Genomic DNA, 24846 nt, shown 5'->3' on the forward strand with positions numbered 1-24846 from the left:
ATGTGAATTTTAAACTAATCAGTTGACTTGATTTTCTTCAAAAAATAAAATAGTATTGGGAATTTTGAAACACCGCAATGGAGATTTGTGTGCTCGCACTTTGGCCATCGATAGGGCGATAAAACCCTCGAGGTGGTCGCTCATTCAAAAAGTTTCTCTTCAACTATGTGACAAATACAGGAGAAAGAATAAAAATAATCAGAATAATTCTATTGGTGTTATGTAATTTAATATTTTTTACACAAGTGAATTTTACAGAAATTAACAGAAAATTCTACACAAGGCTTCAAAAGTAATTCAACCTGAAGTATTGTATAATTATTCAGTTAATTTGATTTCTCATTTTACAACAGGCACACAATCAATGAATGACAAAAAGATGGGTACACTTGATTTGCCTCAAGGTTGTTTGAAATATTGTAAAGATGGTTGAAAATTACTCATTCTGTCATTCTTGAAAGCCACGGAAATAAAAAACATTATTTTCCTTTTTGGGAAAAGAAAAAACCATGGCACCAAAAATCAGTACATGCAGGGCTTACTTCTGATAAGAATGATTCAGGCTTCAATACAGTCTACATTATGTATTTGTTCGGATCATTTACAGCTTCCAGAAGGGACCTTTCTTCTCATACATGTTCTCTGAAATATTTCTATAGATAGTTAAAAAATAAATTTTTTTCAAAAATAAATTAATTTACCTCTCACATTTAACTTTGATCTTTAGATTGAGTATTTTCTTCCTCTTTTATAATTTAACAGATACCGAGAGACATTGAGATCCAATTTTTTTCATTTTCGAAACTTTAATCTGTAGTTCTAGACCGTCAATAATTTCTTCTTATTTGTCTTGACTTCAGTCTCAATCACCATGGGTTATTGAAACTCTCCTGTATTTCATGATGAATATAACAAATACTTTTCAGACCAAGCCACAGAAATACTGAATAAAGTGAGCGCACATCTTCTTCACATTCTTCTTAGGCTACAGTGACCCTAATATCTTTCATTGGTACAATAAAAAGATGGACATATTCATTGAAATTTTGAAGGTGAAAAAGGTGAATCTTTTGGCAACGCATAATTAATCATCAAAGAAGCAGTCTAAATTTGAATTCGCTAATTTCATAACTAATTGACTTGGGGATTACTTTCAACTGAAGAATACAGCTACAAAAACTAAGAGAGTAAAAAATGTATATTTGTAGGCAATTGTGGCTTTCACATTTGAGTCTGCTCCGAGCACCGAGAGCAGAAAAAATAAAGAGTGAACATTGAAGGCACAAATTAAAATGCAAACTAAAAATTACAATTTATATTCTGAAAATTATATCGAGCACGTCAGGCACCAGATTCAAATAATATAGAAGGAAAGGCTAGAGCAAGCTGTCAAACTGTGGGGATGCAGTCAATTTATATTGGTAAGTGTAAGACTCAGAAATTGTCCTCTTTTCATTGATACGTCACATAACAAAATAAATGCTCATAAAATTAAGACTAGGGAGAGCAAGTTGTTCAGAGGATGTAATTTAATTTTGTTTGTTTTCAGCAAATGTAACTCTTTTTGTCATTATTGTGAATAAAAACTTACATTTTCAGTGACTCAGGATTGTATGTTGAAATAAGTACAGAGATGGTGCAGTTAGTTTGGTATAGAATCTACATTCTCAACAACCATGAGAAAGCAGCGATACATTCAAGGGCACACAAATTGATTCCTACTAAATATAATTTTTTTATATTTGAGAGGGGGGAGGGGGAAGGATACCTAAATTGAATACATGCTCCTCTTTGATAGATATGGCAGGACACCTAGGTGTAATACATTAGGATTGATTCCAAATTATGGCACTATAAAAGTTTTGACCATTATTACAGCTGACGGGCAGTTGTATGGCTTTGAGTTTAAACTCATTTTTTCATTATAATTTCTGTTTCTCAAAAAACCAGTAACTGCTTTGAGGCTCTTTGGTGAACCTTTTTGACAATCAATCACCCATCATAAATGCCACAGGGTAGGATGTTCTTAAGAAAAAAAGAGGAAGAATCTTAAAAGATTGGAAGGACATTCAGAATTAATTCTCAGAAAATGAATCCGTTCATGTCACAGTAGAAATCTCTGGGAAGACGACTGCATTATTCACACTAAAAGTTAAGATAAAGAAGCTTAAGTACAATGGTGGGAAAGGGGACAAAAAAGCAATTATTTGTCTAGAGTCAGTGAACGGAGGGATTTCATCCATGCTTATGTCTTACGAACGAAAATTTTGTCCAGCAAAATTTCCAGCAGGAAATGTCAGTGCCAGGTAAGATGATACCTGAGGGAAGACGAAATCAAGTCTCTTCTCAAGACTGTTCTCATAGTTCAGAGAGGGACTTTTTCGGAAGATCAAGAGGCATAAAAAAATCAATACTGATACTATTTACGAAATCTAAAATAAATACTTTGAAATTTCTAACAAAATTAAACAATACAAGTGGTACAAGTGGTCGTTAATTACATAATCCAAACTAAATCAATTAAATTAACTAGGTGTCATTGATTAAGTCACAATCAATTAGGATCCATCGAATTAATTCCAAACTGTTCAATATTCACACAAGTTAAATTAAAATTCAACATACCATTAGTAATTACAAAATACATTAATCAACTATCCAAAAGTGGACTCATCTGATAAAATAAATTATTTGAAAAATAAAATTAATGACAATGGGTAAAAATTTAAAAAATAGAATTACAACAAAATATGACCACGAGGATTCAAACAAATATTACATTTAGCACCTACAAGATTTTTCTTTTGATCTAGCGAGTAAAAGATCGCAAGACGAAATGGCATACTTGGTTTTACATCACCTGTGATACAACTCTGTATGACTGATTCGTTTAAAGAAGTAGGTACTTGAATATTAGTCCTTAAATTTACAATTAAAATACCTAGAAATGGATATGTTATTTGCAGTGATAAGACAGGAAAAAGGAATTTTCCAGAGACAAGATTAGTCCAATGTGACCCGCCACTACGCTTAGTAACCAGAGTCATAACTGAAAAAGAGGAGAAACAACAATTAAATCACAGGTTTTTGAATCATTTCGTGAAAATACAAACATTCCTGTAGGTTGTACGTAAAGCCTGTGCATAAAGTTCCTTTTAGTATGAATACATCCATTCATAATCGAATATAATAGAAAGAGTAATGCAATAGAAACGAGGAAAAATTGAGTCCTTTTGATTGAAATATCATGTCGACGAATAAGAGAGAAAATGTTGGTTACTTGGACTCTCCAGTCAATATTGTCAAGCAGACATTTTGGTTTTTTCACCATCTACTTAAAATTGCTTCATAAACTACGAATGTGTTTAACTTTTAAATCTGTTATAGTGTTCATGCAAGTATTTTCATCAGTTTGAACTCCTAAAGATCCTCTCCTACAGGGTGGAGGGAGACATTAGACAGTGTCTTTTACTTAATTGATAAGTAGATGTTTGTGACCTTAGAGTGTCCTGGAGTGTCTGAATGAACTGATTCAGGGGGCTTGTACGATTGTCTAAATTTTGGTAATTAATCAGTTTTATTTGAGTTATCACATGGTTTTACTCAGTGAGGACTGAAAGACAAAAAATAAAGAAAAGCATGACAACAGAAGCTAAGGTAGCTCAGAGTTATGGTAAGAGACTTTATGATACATATCGACAGTTTAAGTCCGCAACCATGTACCTTGGTTTGCAATGTTGCTAACTTCCTATCATACTTCATTTTTCAAATAGAAAACTACTTGAACATATTCTTAAAAACTGCCGTGATTTTTCTTCTAAGGGCGAAGAGAATTTTGCAGAAACTTCAAGAAATGATGTCAATTTGTTTTTGTTTAAAAAAGAGAATAGGAGCGGGGATTTTCAAACACGCAAACAAGATACAGGGTTACGAACTTACACAAGCGATATATCAGTTGCTGCATACACATAACGAGTGGTTTTGTAAAATTTTCTTCCAATAATTCATACAAAAAATAAAGGATCAAGAATCATAGAAGTTCATTACTAACCAATCAGAGTTCAGCTCAGGGCTGTCACCCGTTTTCTTATATTTTGCTTGTTTAATAGCTGTCAATCGCCCTCTGGCTTCATCCAGTTCCTTTTCAATTCGCAGGACTTCAGACCTGAAACATGAGAACAATAGATATTTAAGATGAACAGATAACATAGATGCGAGCTGAAAATCACACAGATGTACTTTACTTCAAACAATGATTCAGGGTGTCTAGCAAATTTTCCTTTTCATTCTCCCTGACTTTCAAGGTTTTCCCTGACCTATTGAATTTTCTTTCTCCCTGACTTTCCATGACCTTTTACCAAGATTTGCTTTCAGTCTGTATGATGTTTTTCACCCTTCAAATCAATGGATTACAATTCAAGAATAAAAACCTTTCTGCGGTCTTTGGGTGTCAACGGAGACTCTCCTAAAAAAGATTATTTTCTTTCTTCCACTATTACATCATAATTTGTACTAAATAGTAATGCTTTGGCAGATCTTTGCTTGTTACTTCAAGAAACTTTATAGAAATTTGCAACTTCGAGAATTAAATAAATAGAGGAGGAAATAGTACGAAGTTAAGGAGCACGGCGCAACTTCGGGGTGCATGACAACGAAGTTCCTAACACTTGCCTTGGCCCCTTGAGGGCGCCTAGCCGGCCAACCTGGCCTTTACTTACTTACTTACTTAAATAAATAGAAGAAAAATCATTGGGACAGAAAGTGAAACTTTCGCGAACTTATGCAAAAAATCGCGATCTTCGACGGGAGTTCGCTTCTCTCCCAGTTTTGCGTTTTTCTTCCTTGACTTTCCCTAACTTCTCCCTGACCAATTTCATCTCCCTGACTTTCCCGGTTTTCCTGGTCGCTAGGCACCCTGCAATGGAAATTTTGAATTTTCTGGACCATTTGACTGATTAATTTGATGACAAATGGGCAAGTCCATCAGTGTCTCAAAAGTTCCTCAGTTGAAAATAAAATTAGAAAATATTTAATGCTGCTTTAGTCCGCTGTGACAGATGGGGGAAAAAATGCATCACTTCTAGAAACTTGAAAACACCAGACATAAAGTTTTTGACACAGTTGACTACTTCTGAAGTGTAGTATTTGTAAAAACATATCTCAGCAATTTTAGATACCTCAACAACTAAGAGTTGTGAATATCTCAGGCTATACAAATTCTTCTGTGCAGAAAATTCAGTATTTCTTCGAAAGTTCATATTCATTTAAAAACACAAACCTTGCATTAATTTCTTGCGCTATTCCTCCCACCATTTTTTGATTCAAGACCAAACTGTGCTCTTCATCATGCTGTATTGCTTGCTGCGCCGCTTTGACAAGGTTATCTGTCGCTCGCTTTACAGCATTACCTGCAGCCTGAAAAATTAAAATTCATCAATCAGATTATATCCATTCGTAAAGGAACTCACTAGACGGAAATTGAGCTAAAAGTGTCTACGTCATAAAAATTGGAGGCTCCACATATATATTTTGAAAAATAGTTCTGTCATCTGAAAAAATTGTTAGTATTTGTGGCACTATCGTTGTAGAGGTAAAGTCAGCAATGGTCAAGTAAGGTTGATTGGTTTTAATACAGAAAAGAATAAGCAATGACATTAGACATTTGACCCACAAGTATTTGATCAAAAGAATATAAGATATAACTTCGTTTCCAATAGGGTCATTGCTTTGTTAAGCGTTAAACTTTCACAAAAATCTACATTGACATTTTGACAAATCCAAAATTTCAACTAGTATTGGTTCCTTTGACTATGAAATTCCTTCTTAGTCTGTGTGTGTCTTACATTATTCTTCTTTCAAATTCTGGTATATAATCATACTTTTCTGTACCGTGAAGGATAAAATAGAAAGTTAGAATTTATATCAGATAAGTTAGCAGTTGTTTACTTTCCGTTTGCAAGTGACTGCTGCTATCCAATAAGAATCAAGGATTGATCAAGTGCGACGACAAAGACAACGCTATGTTGCCGTTGTTGTGCGTAAAGTACTGAAAACCAGTACCTTCCTCCAAGGAGATATTGCTAAATTTGCCTACTACGAGTGACAATCAGGAGGAAACAACTGCCGACTTTGCTGACGCAAGTTCTATTTATATCTTCTAGAAAAAAAAATTCAATCAACTAGCCTGAGGTATGTAATTAAGTGGTGCTTTAAGCAAACTGTACCTGTAATCGTTTGGTAGAGTCACTGTCTGGATCTGCCTTAACTTTGCATGCGACGAGTAACTGTGCAGTATAGTATGCTACTTGTTTTGCTGCCGAAATAAGTTTCTCTTCTGAGCTGAGACCTTGTACAAGGGCATTCGCAGCTTCAACAAGACTATGAGTGGCCGCAGCGACGAGTTGAGCTGCAGATACTAAACCTTCTGACCATTGTCCATCATCGGAGCTGCTCAAAGGTCTTCGACTTACCTGCAAAAAAAAAACAAAAATTAGAATGACTAAAGGTAGAAATGGCTAATAGAAATGATTGAAATTTAGGAGAACATTCAGCGGAAAGTAATTGGGTCATATCAAGTGAAAATGAAAGAAATACATATAAAAAGTTTAATTCTTCTAAGAAACTACTTGTAAAAAGTAGAATTGAATGAAGTCTATGTTTGAATGGAAAAAAACTCTTCATGGGTTTTGATTTTTCAATGGGACAGGTATTAAAATTAAGACTTACCCTTCCGTTTTCATATAGTTCTCGTTGAGCAGCAGATGCGCTCTTCAGTAGCGCAGATGTAGCTGCTGCAATGGATTTTGCAGCTTCCAGGATCATTTCATCAAAGTTTAAGGATTCGTCAGTTTCCTAGAAGTAAAAGAAAAAAAAAAAATTAGAGATGATAAAGAAAATGGAAAACTTTAACTGCACACTTTGTTAACACTTGTAGGTTAAAATAACAAATAAAATAGAATAATATATCATGAGACAAATTATTTTCACTAGATAAATCTATTAATCTCTCAAAGTTCTCTGATAATCGACACCAAGTCAAAATAGATTGTGCACAATTGAATGTAGAAAAATTTGTATAATTTGTGTGGAATGATGGTTCTAGTAGTATAAGACACGCTATCTACACTCATTAATGCTAATAACCATTTCAAGTTGTCTGGTAATAAAAACGAGGCGCAAAGGTATCGGAATACATTGCATTCATTTCGATGTTTAGAAGTTAAAAAGGTAGTCTACTATTCAGTACTGCAGCTTGATTGTTGAAATTTGTGTCAGTGAGCGAGACATCAAAAAATAATTTATTACACTGCAAACAGGGCTATGTTTTGTCTTATCTTGCAAACAACGCCAGATAAAGTTTCAACTATCAGGCTGCTGGATGAGTCACAGAAATGATAAGCATGCTGATATAATCTGATAAATAAGAACTAAACAATAGTTCAGACAATGAAATAAACTGATTTTCAGGGGGTGTTTTTCTCCTTTTTGTTTTGTCCTGCTGAATTTCGCATAGACTGAATGATTGATGAAGGGAACTGACTCCAGAAGTTGAATTGAGAAATGACAAAACTTATAAATAATTAAAGTTAAAATACACACACATATTTTTGAAAATATTTTAGGCATCATGTATACACAAAAATATGTAGATAAATATTATTTTTTTCTGTCACTTTTGAGAAATTTGCAGGGAAGAGAAAGGCAACAAACAAACATTACAGCTAGACATGAAAAATTCAAAATCAAATTACTACAAATGCTTACACAATATGGCATACATTTCTTTTCAATATATTTTAATATATTCTAATACAGAATTCAAATTATATTTGTATTTTTCTGAGACACAGTAAAGAAGAGAGAGAGAGGATAATGTAAATGCATCCACAAGAGTGATGAATACAGGTAAGAAACAACATTTGAGTGTTGATTTATAAGATGCACTTCTATACAAAGATACTTTTTCAGAGCAAGACAAGGAGGTATAATTTTTACACAATGAAAAGAATCAACTGAAGATTTGAGAATGATTGATTTAAATAAAAAATTAAAAGAGTAAAATCTTACTGAGGATGAGTGTGATGCCATAGCTGAGATCAAGAAGCACTGTCACAACAAAAAGAGTACTTCTTTTTTCTCTCTCATTTATCACAAGTTTCTATTAAAAGACAGGCAAATCAATACAGGAAGTGAGTCCATTGTTAGCTCGGGGAACTCTCTTCAAAACTATAGACAGCTTTTAATCAAAGACTGTCAGTCACTGGTGAGGAACTGAGTACCTATCCTCATCTGCTCACTTCACAGCACCAAGGTCACACTTTTTAACTTGCAGAGGAATGAACTCTGACCTGACACATTAGTCTCTCTGCCTCGTTGTCCTGACCCAATTAGGGCTCCCTCATAAATTCATGAGTTTTGACAGATGCTTGGCAAACTAATTACCCTATCTTCGAGTCAAAAGAGGGCAAAAAAGGTCAAAAACATATTTTAACTAAAATATATACCTACTGCAAAAAATCAATAGTAAAATGAACAACTGATTGCTTCTAGAAGCTACAATTATGATATAATCTACTGTCTTGAATAATTAGACTGTCAGAAATTGTGATGAAAATGAATGCTTTTGGGAGTACATTTCAACAAAAAATATGTGTCTGAACTTAAAAGGCTCAGGCTCCAAATCTACGCTTATACGACCTATTATCTTGCTTGATGGGACTCTTAATGGGCATTGTCTCGGAGGTTGATGTTTCTTGGGTACATTTCAGCGAAAAACGTTTAATTCAGGTTAAGAAGTTTGAAACAGCCTTAGTGACTGGAAAAAAGAGGTTCAAAAATAAAGTTAAATGAAAAGAACGTTCCTCATTAGCCTGAAGCTTAGAATTTCAAATGAAGGGACAAATCATGATTTCAAACACCCAGAATCTAACATATAAAGGTTGCTGCAGCATGATCTGCCCATTTAAAAATTAATTCTATGTCTTGAAAACAGCAACAGTATTCAGTTTTCACTTTGAACAGCGATTAGTGGAGTTGGAATGTGTTGAAACAGCCAGAAGTCAGTAATGATTTCCCTGATAATATGTTTGACATTTGGTTGAATTCAAATTAGACAACCAAGAATATCAAACATATCTCAAGGCTATCACTATATATGCAGTTGATAAGCATCCAGATTCGATGATGATCCGTTCATTTTTTCTCACTGAGAAGAGCATCTTGGCGGTGAGTGGTAAACTTCCATACTTCATTTACGATGAAAAATGATAGATTCTAAACCAGCTAAATCTTACAACAAAAGTCGATAAGATAATATTCTCAAAAGAAAAAAATACTAATCTTTATTATTAAAGGTAAAAAAGCAATTTAACTTACTCTGTGGGCAGATTTCCGCGGCCTTAGACTGGCAAGTTTACGTGCAGCAGCATCGATGGAAGCTGCGGCTCCAAACAGCTCATTTTCAGCGATTACAGTTGGATCTTCTGGATTTACCCAGTCGCTTCCTACAAAATTAAAGAAAAACTAACTAACACAGAACTGTCAAAAAGTTAGCCATTCTCAAAAATTTTCTCAATCATATGAGGAAATTATGAAATTGATTAACTTTGCCACGATCTGAAAACCGAAAAAAAAACCTTATTTTATCCAATTTTAGTAGATAGTATGTTTTGCACAATGAAAAATCATTTTGATAAAAACACACGTTCCAAATTAATTTTGTGATGGTAAAAGTATTGAAAAATATATCTCATTGGCAGTTTTCAATATTTCAAATTAGAATTTGTTTTGAAGAGAATATTGCCGAAAATTTTAATAAGAAAAGTTTTCTGCTATGGGAATATTTTTATTAAGACAAAAAAGTCAGTCATCATTTTAAGTGATTTTGTTTGATTAATTGTCTGTCAAAATCATGAAATATGATAGGAAGTCTGCAATGTTGCAATTGGCAATACAGAGAATTTGTTTTACAGAACATTCATGCAGCATTACATCAGAAAACTCATCAAGTACTAAAAAAATGCCTTTAAAATGCTATCAGGCATCTGCTAAAAAATTCTTTATTACTGAACAAAAGAAAGATTGAACAAGTTGACTATAATACAAAGATGGATCTGAACAAACCTTTAAGAGTTTCTGACAGTGTGACAAGATCGGTGACACCTTGAGCAATACGCCTGGAGATCGGTGGTAAGGTTTGTTTAGCGGTAGTTGTAGAATTGCCTGGCCTTGATAAGCTGTGCAGAAGCATTTGAAGAAGTTCACGGTATTGTAGCGCAACATTCTGACCCGTTTCCAAGCATTGCCGTTTTAAAGTCTGCTGTTTCGGCTGCGTTGGCGCATCCTTTGCAAATGGTGAGCATGTCCGAGATAGCCTTCCTTCCCATATTGGCAGCAACGATCACATCCTCTTGTTTCCCACTATTGCCAGCAGCAACTGCTTTTGCTGTGGCCATTGTTACAGGTTTCGTGGAGCGGAGAAGGTCTTCAGGAGAGGCGACAGACTTGTGTAAATCAACTGAGTTCAGAGCCTGAAAATTGTTGGTAAAAAATAGTTAGATTTTAATACTTACTATTATTCAATATCACTTTTGGAATTCAGGGATTGTTTTGAGACTTTCTTTTGCAGACAATTTAATAATTAGAAAAAATAATGAAGTCAAACACATCCGAAACGCTGAAAAGATTTTAAAGAGGGTGCCAATGCACAAAGTTTGAATTACAACTAGTTTAATGTTTCCTGTTGAAGGAGCAAAGCTAACAGTTTGATAATAAATCTCAGGCTAACTGAAGGTTTTAATAACATACTGAAAGGGAAAGAATAGAGGGCATAACCTTTTATTCATTCTTTTTGATAACTATGTGATATTTCACAAAGTAGAAGACTTGTTGTAGGAAAATTTTGATGGATTAAATTTGTTTCTGACTTATGCTTTGATAAGAGTCAGTCAGACTTGAGTAAAGTTAAACAACATTACTCGTGCCGAGATCAACAACTTTGAATTTCTCTGTAATGATTGTCAAATAAATCAATGGTAAATTTTTAAAGTATTCACCACAATCATGTGGTGACTTAAAATTAATCTTCATCACTTTTTATAAGGTAAGGAGAATGAATTTACCCTAATTTCTTGTGCAATAGCTTCAATTGTTGATTCCAATGCTCGAGTGCCTCTGGCGTGTTCGTCTTCAACAGCTTTTACAGTTTTCAGTAATGACGTAACATTCACGACCATGACCTTCGCTGATTCTTTGAGCGCTTTCATGCATGGGTCTTCGATATTCTTACCCGAGGCAGCTTTCGTTGCATGAATTAAATCTCCAAGAGCCGAAGCAACATCTTTCACTGAATTTATCAGCATTACCTGAAATTGAACAATTATGATTAATTTCTCAGGAGAGTTTAGTGTTGAATATTAAAAGAACATCCAACTTGAAAGAATAGAGACTGAATTGTAGAATCAAATTTATTTATGCAATACATTTTAGAGGGAAATATTGAATCATTTTTACTTAAAAAGACGAATAATGCCTCCGAGAAAAGCATTTTTGCTTACTTTTTCTCTAACTTTGTGGCTATTTAAAAATTGATTGATACATACAAAAAGCCGCTTTTATAGCGCAGCCTCGCGCTCTGCGACACCAATTGCCATTGCCCCCTATCCTCCCAGAGATCATCAGGCAATTGGCACCTTCTGATCTCCTCCTCCATCCCTTGTCGCCAACCTTTCACAGGACGTCCACGCCGTCGCCTTCCGGGAAGAACCCAATCGAAAACCTGCTTGGGCAACTGAACGTTTGCCATCCTTCACACATGTCCATACCAGACCAACTGCTTGGACCTGATATCGTGCACGATGTCCTTCTCTACACCCATTACCTCTCGCACTTTTTCATAGTGGATACGCTCTCTTCTCGATATCCCAGCAGACCTCCGCCAAAAGTCCATCTCAGTTGCCCTAAGCATGTCTTCAGTTCTTTTCTTGAGTTGCCAGACCTCACTCCCGCAAGTTACGATACTCTCCACGATGACGTAAATTTAAAGACAGGCCATTAAAGATCAGAATGTGCAAGGTAGGAAAGCTATTGCGATGCTAAATGGGGTTCTCTGGGACCAGGGTATCTCCAAGGAGACCAAAAGAAATTGATTGATAATTTTCAATTTTCAGTGACGATGGTTACATTCATTAATTTTAAAAAAATTAAATTAGAACAATTGCTTGAACTTTTTTTAGAGCTAAGTATCTTTTAGAGAGGAATTTACCTGTGCTTCAGGGTTGTTGGAGCCAAGAGACGCAGCTCCAAACTTCACTACTTCAGCTAATTGAACTATCGTTGATACAGCATTTTGCGCTGCTACTGCTAACTGCTCTTGTGAAGACGCAGCCCCAGCTACAAGCGTCTTGGTGTCTTCAACTAAAGCTCTAGCTGTCTTCAAAATCAACTCTCTGTGATCGGCGAAAGTATCAGAATCGTTTTCAGCGTGCAAGGTACCAGCTGTAGCAAACATGATGGTAGCATCTAGGTCACCGATTATACCAGAGACTGTATTAGCGGCATTTATACATGCTTGAGTTCCTCTGGATCCAGCTTGGAGGGCTCTCAGAACTTGGGCAACCTAAAAAAAAATGTGCAGAAGCAAATATTAGGAAAATATATTCATGGATAATATGATGATGAACCCTTCGAGAGAAAGTGTAATTTTTCCTAAAAATATAATAGTGCAATTCTTTAGGTTTAATTTCTTAAATAATTTTGTCCTCTTCTTTAACTAATTAAATCATTTTTTGAAAAATTGCATCATTTATTTCTTCCTTTGACTAATAAGCCATGTTTGTTCAGCTATTACCGCATCGCAGGCACTTAAAAAAGGAATAGAACTGATAAAAGTTGGAAAAATGATACAAATTAATAAAAATTCATTTAAAATTCAGTTTAAATACCGATTCTGTTCTTCAAATTTCTGTGATTTGGTTTGAAATGTTCAGAATTTTTTTCAGGTCAAGGGTATTGATTCTAAAATTTTGAACCTACTTTTTACGCTTTTGGATGTGTACACAGAAAAAATTTAGACCAAAATTTCATGATGACAAATAAATACATAACAAAAATAAAAATTACATACCTTGTCAGTGACATTTTTGGCAGCTGTTGTAAGCTCTCTCCTGGCAAAACTGTCATTAGACGCAGCCGAAGAGGCTTTCAGCGTAGCGATACATGAGGTACCCAGATCATGAACTGCGGAGGATAGCCTGGGCATGACATCAGGATTGGTCGTACATGCAACAATTCCTACACAATCATTTGTGAGTTCTGAATATCGCTGAGTCAACTGCTGAGATAAGTGGGAATCGTAACCGGGACGCGTGGCAATTTCTTGAGATAACCGGGCGATGTCTTTTGCAGAGGCGACCATTCGTGTGTGGTAGTTTACATAGGAGTCTGTTGAGTCTAATATGTAAGAGTTGGGTTGGTGAGAGTCGGGAATACGCCGCATCGATTGTGTTATTGAGTCTATCATGTCCCTTACCACACCTGCGTTCTGCTCCAATGCTGCCGTTAGATCACTCAAAGCTTCTTTCGTGCTGGTGACGCATTCATCAACTTCTTCATGCTTATTTACCACCTGCAACAGAGTTTTTACCTTATTATTTCCAAAATTATTGTTCTAATTTTTGTTTTTGAAAGGAATGATTTATTTCAGATTCTAATTTTTTAACAGAGCAAAGAAAAATTAAAACCGTTCAAACCTAAGTTTATCAGAATTTCAGATTTTCACCCTTAAATCCTCAAAGCTGACATAACTTCTTCTTAATGTGCAAGAAGTTAGAAAGTTTAAAACTTTAAAAAGTTATTGAGTGGTTTGAGTAATGAGGGTGGGCTGTTATATATTGAAAAAAGTTGGCCGACTAAAATTTCATCCAACAGGGAAATATTCTCCATTTTTGATGAATTTTTTTAAAAATAATCCATGTTTTTTAGATACTTCCTTCTGGGCTTCTTTCGCAGAAAATTAGAGGATCTCATGCAAAGACAACAGCATTAAAGTCTTGATAGCATTTGAGAACCTAATATATTTTTTTGTGATTTCACTTTTTGGAAAATATACTTGATCAACATTTGATGAATTTGTTGGTCAAATTCAAGTTTCAGTATTTTAAAATTAAATAATTTATCTTAATTCTGCTGATTTGACCGAATATAGATACTACCGTTAATGGCGAGAGATGAAGAGAAAAAATACAAAAACATGCAACTGTAACCAATTATTACAATTTGGATAGGACTTACCTTAGGATTGCCTCCGGCATCCTTAGCGGAGTACAATAACTGAATAACACACTCAACAACAGTTTTTGTCTGATCGAGGAGAGAAACTTGCTGTTTCGAATGAACCAGGTGAGAAGCTACTCCTATGGCTCCGTTTGTCAATGGTTTCAAATGAATCAATATTTGTTCAACCTGCAATTAATCAATAATGTATATTAAGAAGACTTGCATTGAAATCATCTAAATGAAATGATGGTAGAATGTTGAAGAAAGGATCCTAAGAGTAAGTACACATTTCGTCGTTCCTCTGACATAAGGGCATACCTCGATTTTTGAAAGAGCCCCAGAAACCATGGATTTTTACGCAAAACAGGGCTCATGCGAATATCAAGATATGCCCTTACATCAGAGAGGCGTCAATTTGTGGTGATGGAGACAAAATATTTAAAATTTAGCAATTTGTAATTCTGGACATACAACAGGCCTCTATATAAGATATGTATTACCTACATATGGCACTAAGCAATAAGCTTCCTCTCCGAAATTTCACGAAAGAAACAAGAAAAAGTTCATAAAGGAGAGTCGCTAGAAAACTTCAGTATATCTGCCTTCCATCTCTGATTCTTGAGAAATAACTCGCAAGCTTTATTCTTTTTTGAACGAGCGATCATTTCTTTGCTGTAAATATTTTTATTTATTTTACTTACGAGCAAAAAAGTGAAAGGTGTTTACCTCATGGCCTAACTTTTCAGCTTGAGATTTGGCAGCAGAGCGTAGTGGTTCTAAGTGAGCAACAATTTGGGTGATAGCGTATTCGGTTTCTTCGGCAGAATTCTCTAGAGAACTTCCAGGTGGTGGTGCCAGATGATGGGACACTGAAGACAAAGTGGCTTGATCTAGTTCTCGGATTAGTTCGTTGCATCTTTCGATTCCATCTTCACATTCCCTTTGACCAGGTGCTTTATCCCTAATAATCAAAGATAGCAATTCGCATGAAAAATTCACCTTCTGCAGCATTTGCGGATAAATTTGGCATTAAAGACCTTCAGTTTATACTGAACAAGAGACAGACATTTGCAGGCGAGCTGAGAAAGACTTTTTGGTAGATAACAAAAGAGACAATATTCCAATTTTTTAATATTTGAAAATTTAAATGTGCCGTTGAAAGTAACATGAAGTTGGTTTTATGGTTTCCAATACATTCTAATAAAAATTAACATTGGCGGTCGTCCTGACTTATTTTGGGCCAAAGTCCTTGTGCTCTGCTGTTTCATCATGAATTATAATTTAAGTGTTCACTGCCATAAAAGTTACCAGAAGTCTTTATTTTATTGCCATCAGCCAATCACTTAATTCAAATTTTACTGTAACCAAAAAGAAGCTTGTTTGACACTTTAGGTGTTGTTTATAAATGATAGCCACTTCATAAACACCGTTATGCGATGCATGAAATGAGACGGTATCTAGCTCTTTACAATGATGTAGGGCTACCTACTTGTTCCTGAAATTGCTGGAATATTGCTAAAATCGTTATTTATGTTGCAGACTTTATCTGCAACCTCCCTCTCATGGCGACAAATATTATAAAAAATATTTTTGAAAAGAACAAGTTAGAAACAAGAGAGAAAACATTTCTTTTGAGAAAGTGACTAATTGCAGGTAGGATCAAGTGTGTATTAAAGGACGGAGATATCGTTAGGTAAGTGAAAAATTAGTAGAGAACTACTGTGGAATATTGCATACATTGTATTGTTAATTGTCATGATGCTTGAAGAATATTCTTCCTTAGTAAATGTTTCATGACTTTTACTGTTACATGCGTCTGATGCACAGCTAGTTAAAATTAATGTATAAGGAAAAAGAAAGAACCTAAATTGAGCTAGCAAGACACATATCGATTGTTTAACTACAAAAAAACAGATCTCAAGTGAGGTCCTCCAAAATTTTTACTCCTTTTTATTTTTCTAAAAAATTATTACTGTAGTCTACAACACAAAACGTGACGGCTGAAGGACAAAGTCGGGTGAGCGGCTCGATTAATAGTATAAGAGCTCATGCTTCTGCGGACCCGGGTCTGTTGCATGTGCCAATATGTCTGCGTTCAACCATTTAACAGTACCTCAAACCACTCTGCCCCCCTGCCGCCACTTTTCGTGCTGAAGACCCTTTTCATAACAGTTTTAGAAAATAATCTTGAAGAAGTAAAGGATAATTACACAGTAAACAGAAATTCTACAACTTTACAGACCGAGTTACATTTTTTGGTAGTTTCACCATCGATATACATATTGCATTCTGGTAAGAGAAAAGAACAAACCTGATATAAGCGACTAATTTCTTAACAGAATCAGAAACGTTTTTGCTGTGGTTGGCGAGGAACTGCCACGTTGGTGGGTCTTTTGGTGTGATAACTAGAGATTTTGCAGCTAAAATCATTGCAGAGGTGGCATCAATGATTGTCTCACCAGCGGAGAGAATAGGTTCTTGGGCACTGAAGGCAGCTTCACTGATGTGAGCAGGGCGACTTGCAAATTCTGGAGAGCTTGCAAAAGATACGAGTGAGTTGACAGCATCCAGTAGTGGTCTCGTTGCTGCAGCGCAGGATTCTCTATTCCTGTCACTGTAGTCAACATCTAAGGCTTTGATATCTTTGACAAGATTGGCAGTAGAATTAGCGACATCTTTTGCTGATTGAACTAATTGGCGTTTAGCAGCCGGATTTGTTGTTTTTGAAGAAGCCACGCGGCAAGCATTACATAAGGAACTGGTGTGTTTAGCGATCACAGTAGCGGCAGACAGTACTTCTTGCTGTGAAGTGTGCCTGTTGGAAAGCGTTTGACAAGCTTGGGATATAGCCTGAGAGGCACGACTAAGCTGTGCTTGGTCAATCAAGCCCCGTTCGCCAGCCACACTTCCTGGTGTGCTGATGGCCACCAAATACGCACTTTGCACGGCAGCTTCAGTCAATCCACAAACAGCATCACTTACAGCTCGCACTGCAGTGCCAAACTCATCATGTTCCGATCGTTTTGCATGCTTCAATATTCCTGACATGCCGTCACCTAAACTCATTGACTTATCCATGATCGTATCGAGGCATTCGAAGTAGGACGAATCGTTGATTGGTTCAACTGGGTTGTTGAGTAACGGTTTCATGGCTTGAATGTTTCGTACAGCGTTGTTGCACTCTTTCTGGCCTGGTGCTGCAGAAGTGCAAACATCGATTAGATTGTTGATGCTTTCAGTGACAGCTCTGGCTGCATTGGTAAGTTGCATTTTGGCATCAAACGCATCTGGGTCTTCTGAGACAGTCTTGGCAGTCGAGAGCAACTGGGAAGAAGATGCTGATACTGTTTTGAGTGAAGACAGCATTTGCTCCCTAACCTCTTTCTCGGGTGTTGACCCGACTATTTCCATTCCAACTTCAACAAGGTTACTAAACGCACTACCCATTTGCTTTGAGGCAGAGGCCAACTGTTTTGGCGAGTTGACTGATGAGATGACTTCATTGGTCGCTGTGCTCATACTGATGGCAGTGCTATGGAGTTCTTGCTGGAGTTGAGTGTACGTTTTGTCTGTTTTGGGAAGATTGTTTGAATACAGAACTTCGGAAACTTGGCCAATCCACATGATTGAGTCATCAATTTCTTTCGGCGGTGGAGATGAACCATTCATGTGCTCCGTCATTGTTTCCGTTATAGAGATTTTGGTTTGAGAGCGCAGAGACGGAACCGCTGCAACTCTGAGTTCTTCGACTGCTTGTTTAAGGTTAGACTGTGCTGCTACATCTGAGGGTGCTGAGGCACAGGCTCTTGCGGCTTCAACCATGCGCGCAGTTGCCTCGGCGAGAACTTTGGCAGCTGCAAGCAAACGGGTTCGCTTATCGCTGTTAATGTCATACTCATTCTCAGCTTCTCCCTTTATTGATTCGATGAGATGAGCTGTAGCTTGACCAAGCAATTTGGCTTGCCTCAACATTTCATTGGGATCGGTGCTCTGGATTAATCTTTCGCTGGTGATCATGATTGTTTCTTCTACAGTTTCTTCGCTGACAGGCCTACAGAGAAAGAAATGAAAAACATTTGTCAAATTTAAAACCGCAATTAGAGGGAAGAGATAATTCAATTTGTGAGGGCAACTGCCGAATTTAATCCATATTAAAAACACCACTGGCTAAGAAAAAAAATGACAGTGCCGAGAACTTTTGGATTGGTCCTGCTGTTATATAGGATTTTCAACAATTAGAACAAATTTACTAATACCTGGATTTGATAAATTTTATAGGCTAAGATCATTCTGCAGAATTGAGGGCGGACGAATTTCTAGACACAATGTAAAGTTTTTTTGACTTATAAAAATTTCCTGACTTAGGTGAGACTATAAGAAAGGTTTCCTACATTATTATGTGTAATTCATTTCACAACATGTGGAATACTAATATGTTCTGTAAAATGACTTCACAGGTCTGTTTAAATGGAAGATATTCATACAGAATCAGAAAAAAGTCAAACAATTGATAGATATTAAATTATGCTCAGACACAATAGTACAAATCTAAAGAAAAAAGTTAGATGCAAACTTAAAAAAATTTCATCACTAATTCGGAAAACTTGAGTTTTTTTTTCTTCTGATTAAATGCTTACGATCAAATTTACAGACAATAATACATACAACATAAATAATACAATGAAATTTAAAACTGATTAAAAATTAATTTATGCCAAAAAATGGTCTGTGAATGCTATGCTCTGTGATGAATCCTGTTGTCCGTAAAATAGCATGTTTCCCTGGACTCACATGGAAATGAATACACACCCTTACATCTAAGAAATGACAAGGTATGTGTACATTAACAACTATTTTAAGTCATAAGAGACGCCGACTGACTGCGGAACAAAAGATGAGGAACATTCCTCGGTTTGATGAATTAGAATTGAAAAAAGAAAACATACTTCATATGAGTATGGTTTTTGTCATTGAGTTTCTCATTTTACCTTAGTCTAAGGTATTTAGTAAATATGACGTGCAAGATTACCGCATTACTGATATTTAGGATTTGTGTGATTTAGTTTTTGTGATTTTAAGGATTTGTGCTTGTATGTACAGTTTGTGAGCAACGTCTTCCAATTAGCGAGCATTAAAGGTGGTTCTTTCATCAGAAATTTATATCTAAATATAATTAGGGTGCTTTGTTATGATATTTGAACAAATTATTTATTCATAGGCATTGCAATCTTTACTACAGCAGCGTCTCAAGGACTAAGTATGTTGTATTGCAGTGTTACGGTGAGAGCTAGCTACATGAACATTATGGTTACAGTAAGAAAAAGTTTTGAGTTTTTTAAGTTTGCATCTCATTTTATCATGCACACCTTCGAGAGTGAAAAGAAAATAATTTTGTGACATACTTGATATGATTGAGAAGTTGTTCCAACGTGTAAGTGACTTGTGATGCGGCTGTTTTAAGGTCTTCCATGAGGTGAGGTTCATTACAGGATTCGTTGCAAATCAAAACCAAAGTTTCCACTGCTCTGGTTACTTCTTTCACAGCGCTGGTTAGTTGTTCTTGGCAAGCTGAATTCTCTAGGGTTGGCACGACCACCTTAAACAAATTAAGTTGAGTATGGTCATTTAAAATATGCATAAATGGATGGTTCATGCGAACTTGAAAAATAAAAATTCAAGGATTTACAAGATTTCCATCTGGAATTTGTCCAATGCATATATGTGAAGTGAGCCTTTTTTTGACAAATAAAAAATTTTTGGAGAGGTTTTAGGTAAAAAGCACTTTCACAAACTTATTTGGATGCTTTAAAAGAATCTTCTTGCTTGTGCCCCAACAGCAAAGCAAGTATAGCACTTTTTAACAGCATTACGGTTTCAATCATGTTTCGCATCCGAGTGGATCTTGGAAAACTCTTCAAATAGACTTACAAATGTTGATTTGTATGTGTATTGCTCAAGAGAGTTTTGTCTTTCCAGATACAGTAAGACCTCAAATTATCGGATCGCAATTTAACGGATTCCGCGATTTAACGGATTCGGCCTCCGGTCCTGTGAAATCCAATAAATCGAGGTCTTACTGTAGAAACTTCAGTTAAATTCTAGAATATTTTGTCAATCAATCGGAATTCAAGTAATTTTAAGTATAAAAAAGTTGAGATACAAAAATTGATTACATTAAAGTATTTTCGAAAATGGTTAAACACATTAATGGCTAAAATGATACTTTCCATTTAAAAAAGTGCTGACTAAAGTAATGTGTTCCAGCGGATTTAATAAGATTCAACCAGATTACTGAATAAATGCATCATATATTGTTTTGATAACTTAAGCTACCAAAACAGGAACCATTGCGATTTCTGGACGGTAAGTGTTTGTGTGAAAGGAATAAGCTCTGAGATTCTTGCCGAATAGGTCCTGTCAAAGTCTATGCCAGAGCAATGAACTCAGGCTATTTAAGAGTTCCGAAAAAATTGAAAGACCTGGTGAGGAAAATTACCTTTGTGCACGCAACAAGCTGCGAGGTAGCCAAGGCACACTGGGCTGCTGCAGCGATTACAGACGATTGATGATCGTTTGGCAGTGTTGCAGCAACAGACTTGGCCTTCAAGACAAGAGCAGCTGTTGTATTGGCAACAGCCTTAGCAAGACCCAGGAGGGTATCTTGTTGTTCGCGCGAGACACTTGACTCGTCCCCGACTACCGTGAGAACTTGCTGAGAAGCTTCACCAACACGACTTGCAGCAGATAGCAGTTGTGCTTGGCGTGGCTGAAACATAAACCAAAATTTAAAATTAATCACACTTTTTTCTTTCTTTTTTTTATAAAAAGCTAGTTGAATACTCTGGTTAGAAAAAATTCGCTGATTGAGGGATATTGTAAAATATACAATTTTAAAATTGAAGTGAAAGGTTTTGATATGAAATCACTCGCTGTAGTTTTCTAATAATTTGTTAGATTAAGGACGAAAAGCTGGGTAATTGGACGTATTACTATCAAACGGACCTAAGCGCCATAGGGTGAGGAAGGTAGAGGGGGGGCTTGAATTGGCGGCAGAATCGGGCATCCGGCTTATTCCGTCCTATGCTCGCAATGCTTTTCCATGGCGCTTAGGTCTGTTTGACAGAACGCGCTATTCGGGATTCTAAATTCCTCAAAAGGAACTCAAATTGGCGCTTAGTTCCGTTTGATAGAAATACGTCCAATTCAAGGTGCTCAAAACTAACAGAAGAGAATGCTGCCAAGAGAATAATACATTTTAAATGACAATAAAAATGAAGCTGACAAACATACAAAAAGCGGTTGGAGATCACCTCTGCAACATTTATCATTTTAACCAGCATCTCCTGTATTGGATTAAGTTCATCTAAAGTTGTTTAAGTTGTGCAAATGTGGCAGGAACAGGGTACAGAGAGGGAATAAATTATTACATTCTCGCACTACAGCTTGTTTGGAGTAAAAGATGCTTAAGAAATAGCTGAAAAGAAGAAGTAACAATTACCTGGTGAGATGCACAAGCTTTGAGCAGGTCACTAAAAGCTGTGCAAAGTTGACGTGCTGCGTCTAGGAGCTGATCTCCTTGCTTTTCTGGGGCAAGAGCAGCTAAAACACGAACACCACGACTCATCTCCGGCAAATTACTGGTAATACTGGTGATAGCGGCGTTTATGCTCGTGTAGTCAGTTTCACCTGATAAATAAAAAAAGAGGGAAAAAAATTGAATTAGTTAATACATAAAGAATTGATGTATTTTGAATTAACTAGAAAAATTTCATTTTTTCATAAATTCAATTGTTTTTATTCCTACTTATTTCTTGGGCTTTTCGGTCTATTCCCCGTAGATCAAGGACAGTTGATCCTGTTTTTAATTGTAAAATCAGGCTTCCTCCAGTTTTCAGTTTTAGTTGTGCATCTTGACACTTTTGCCAGATGATTCACTTAATTTCCCTGTTCTGCGGTCAACGGAACAGAAAAAAAAGAGAGGAAAACTTGAAAATGAGCTGTACCTACAACTGGCACTTTATGCTTATTAAAAACAAATACATTTGCATTCTTCCCTTCCATCGCACTTTGGTCTTGTAAATATTGTAAGAATCACTAAGATTCTGCTCACTCAAGACTTCAAAGAGATAAAATAAAGAGGAAAAAAAGTTTCACTGCCTAATTTTGAGAAATTTTAGAAGTAATTACTTATTTAAAGGTTTACCTGACGTAAGAGAAACAACTTGTGCGGTTGCAGCATTCATCGCGGCTATTTGATGACTGACATTCTGCTTGTTCGTATCTAGAGTTGTTTCCTTCCATTTTAGAGAAGCCTGAAAATTTTATAAACGATACTCGATTCATAAAGACATTAGGCAAAAAAAAGGAAATGATGTGATAACACTCTGACGCACATAAATCTGCAAAATTAACCTTAACCATTGTCAGTCACCTCCCTGGAAGGCTATTTATGGAGCATCCAGCTTGTTTTCGTAACACTATGTTGTTAGTTAAGTAGATTTTCTTTCAGAAAGTTTTAAAAAGCTGTAAAAAGTGGTTAGGGGCAGGCGTTGAGATTATTTACACCATCTCTGATAAGGAATGTCATCATGGCATGAAACAACACTGATTATTATTTGTTATTTTGGTAGAGGAAAGAGTATGAAAGGGTAGAATTGGGGTAATCTTGTTAGAAAAACAAGGGTTCTCGTGCGGCATAAACCGGTACAATCTTTGATTTGCAAAATTCGAACTCTGCTGTGTTGGTGCCATACTCAACTTACAGCATCTCAATAATCCAAAATGCATTGTACAACTGTTAATTACCTCTCAGGTAACTTATCTATTCATTGATTACAGCTAGAATAATGTCTGCTTCTTTTCAAGTCAGGTTAAGCAAGACAAAACATGCAAAGATTCTCAGTCGTTATCGTGGAAGTGTCCCTTAATTTCAAAAAAAAAAAAATAAGGAAAAAATCCCTTAAAAAAAAATATGCATCGGCTCTTGATTATATGTTTCCATCGATCATTCATCCTAAAATCATAATTCCATCTTTTTTATACAGTAGAACTCATGTTTCTTTTTTAAAAACTAAGAATGATCAGGCAAGTGAGCTCTCATTTATGGGGCTTAGAGGACAAGACACATAAGAGCAGTTTTTGCTACTTGGAGAAATACAAGTTTGAAGTTTTGAAGTTACATGGATCTTTATGGCGGAAAGAAAGTTCTAATTGACTTTTGGATGCTTAAAAAGAAGAATTTGTAGGAGCGAATTTTTGACAGATTATGCATTGAGACTAGTTTTGCTGGAAATCATTAATATGTCAATTTTTCAAAAACGGCACTTATGGGCCTTGTCCTCCAAGCCCCTCATTTGAGAATGATAGGGGGAAAAAGTAGAGAGGACACGTAGAAATTTAGGGGTCTCAAGGTTAAATCAGAGGGACACATGCAGAGACTTTGGGTTTAGCAAAAAAAGAGACTGAAAAATTGTTATTGTTAAAAAGTAGACAGAATAGAAGTGTTGCGTTACCGAGTCAGTTCCTAATTCTGGAATGATAGCTTTAGAAATAAGTTCTTTCTCCACAGTGGTAATGATCTCATGTCCGGCAGTGATCGTAGATAGAAGAGCTTTGTGTGGCCCCGTTTGAACAGTAGTGACTTGACTTTGTTGAACCTTTAAAATATTAACAAAATACTTACAGAAAACAGACATTCACAGAAATGAAATAAGAATATCAAGTTGAATATATATTTACAAGAGAAAAGTGGGAATTGAACATAGAAGGTACTTTTTTTTTCAATCTTGCTAGTCTACATGACTTTTTTGACGACTCACAGAATCTTAGAGAGAAGTTCATTTTTCAAAAAAAAATATTCGAAGGCCCAGTTCCATTTATACAACACAATATAGTACATGAGTATTGATGACAGAATTGAAGAAGAAAATTTGAAGCACTGTGAATGATAGGAAGGAGGCTTTCAACATGAAATTTTGGATGAGGGGGCGTGCTTTGAAGAAACTTCATACACATGGATTATACACTCAAATTATGGATGTTAAAATGTGAGGCGCAGAAGGACTTTTAAATTGGACTCGATGTGTGAAATTTCTTAAATTTATAAAATTTTAAAAATGGAAAGTGCCAAACCTTCAAGTGAAAGACTTCAGGGTTTAATTTTTCATCACTTTAGATACTATTTACGAAATGCTATAATGCTAAATACTATTGATCTATACTATAGCCTCACGGCTCCCGTGTATCATTGACCTATACTATAGCCTCACGGCTCCCGTGTATCAAAATGTAATAAATAAATAAATAAATAATAAATAAATTACCTTTTTCGCGGATAGTATGAAGTATACAAGATAGAACCTACGTTTTCCTCAGGGGCCGTGCAATAATCCAAGTTTCAAGAAAAACTAAATAAACTGTGCCATTCGGAGTGCCAATTTTTTTAGCTCAAAAATGTAGGTGTCTTGAGAGCACCCATTAAAAAACTGGGCTCAAAAGATTGAACATACGCCGAATGGCATACTTATATCCGCTTTTTTCGAAACTTGGATTTTGGCGCTTGGGCCCTTTAGA

The 24846-nt window shown here is 35.9% G+C and overlaps 1 protein-coding gene across 1 annotated transcript in view; it reads right to left on the bottom strand.

The window, feature by feature from the left end:
- Positions 1-207: 207 nt before the first annotated feature.
- Positions 208-24846, bottom strand: part of LOC109030280 (Talin_middle and talin-RS domain-containing protein rhea) — a 94246-nt gene continuing 69607 nt past the window's right edge. The window contains 19 exon segments of the mRNA XM_019041174.2: positions 208-3049; positions 4052-4165; positions 5279-5415; positions 6225-6470; positions 6727-6852; positions 9376-9503; positions 10123-10312; positions 10314-10529; positions 11121-11363; positions 12263-12616; positions 13124-13624; positions 14290-14460; positions 15001-15235; positions 16586-18325; positions 19677-19870; positions 20771-21040; positions 21773-21960; positions 22478-22586; positions 23787-23930. Of these exon segments, the coding sequence (XP_018896719.1) occupies positions 3031-3049; positions 4052-4165; positions 5279-5415; positions 6225-6470; positions 6727-6852; positions 9376-9503; positions 10123-10312; positions 10314-10529; positions 11121-11363; positions 12263-12616; positions 13124-13624; positions 14290-14460; positions 15001-15235; positions 16586-18325; positions 19677-19870; positions 20771-21040; positions 21773-21960; positions 22478-22586; positions 23787-23930 (5325 nt within the window). The 3' untranslated portion in view covers positions 208-3030.

The sequence above is a fragment of the Bemisia tabaci genome, chromosome 8, assembly GCF_918797505.1.
Source record: "Bemisia tabaci chromosome 8, PGI_BMITA_v3".
NCBI lineage: Eukaryota > Metazoa > Arthropoda > Insecta > Hemiptera > Aleyrodidae > Bemisia > Bemisia tabaci.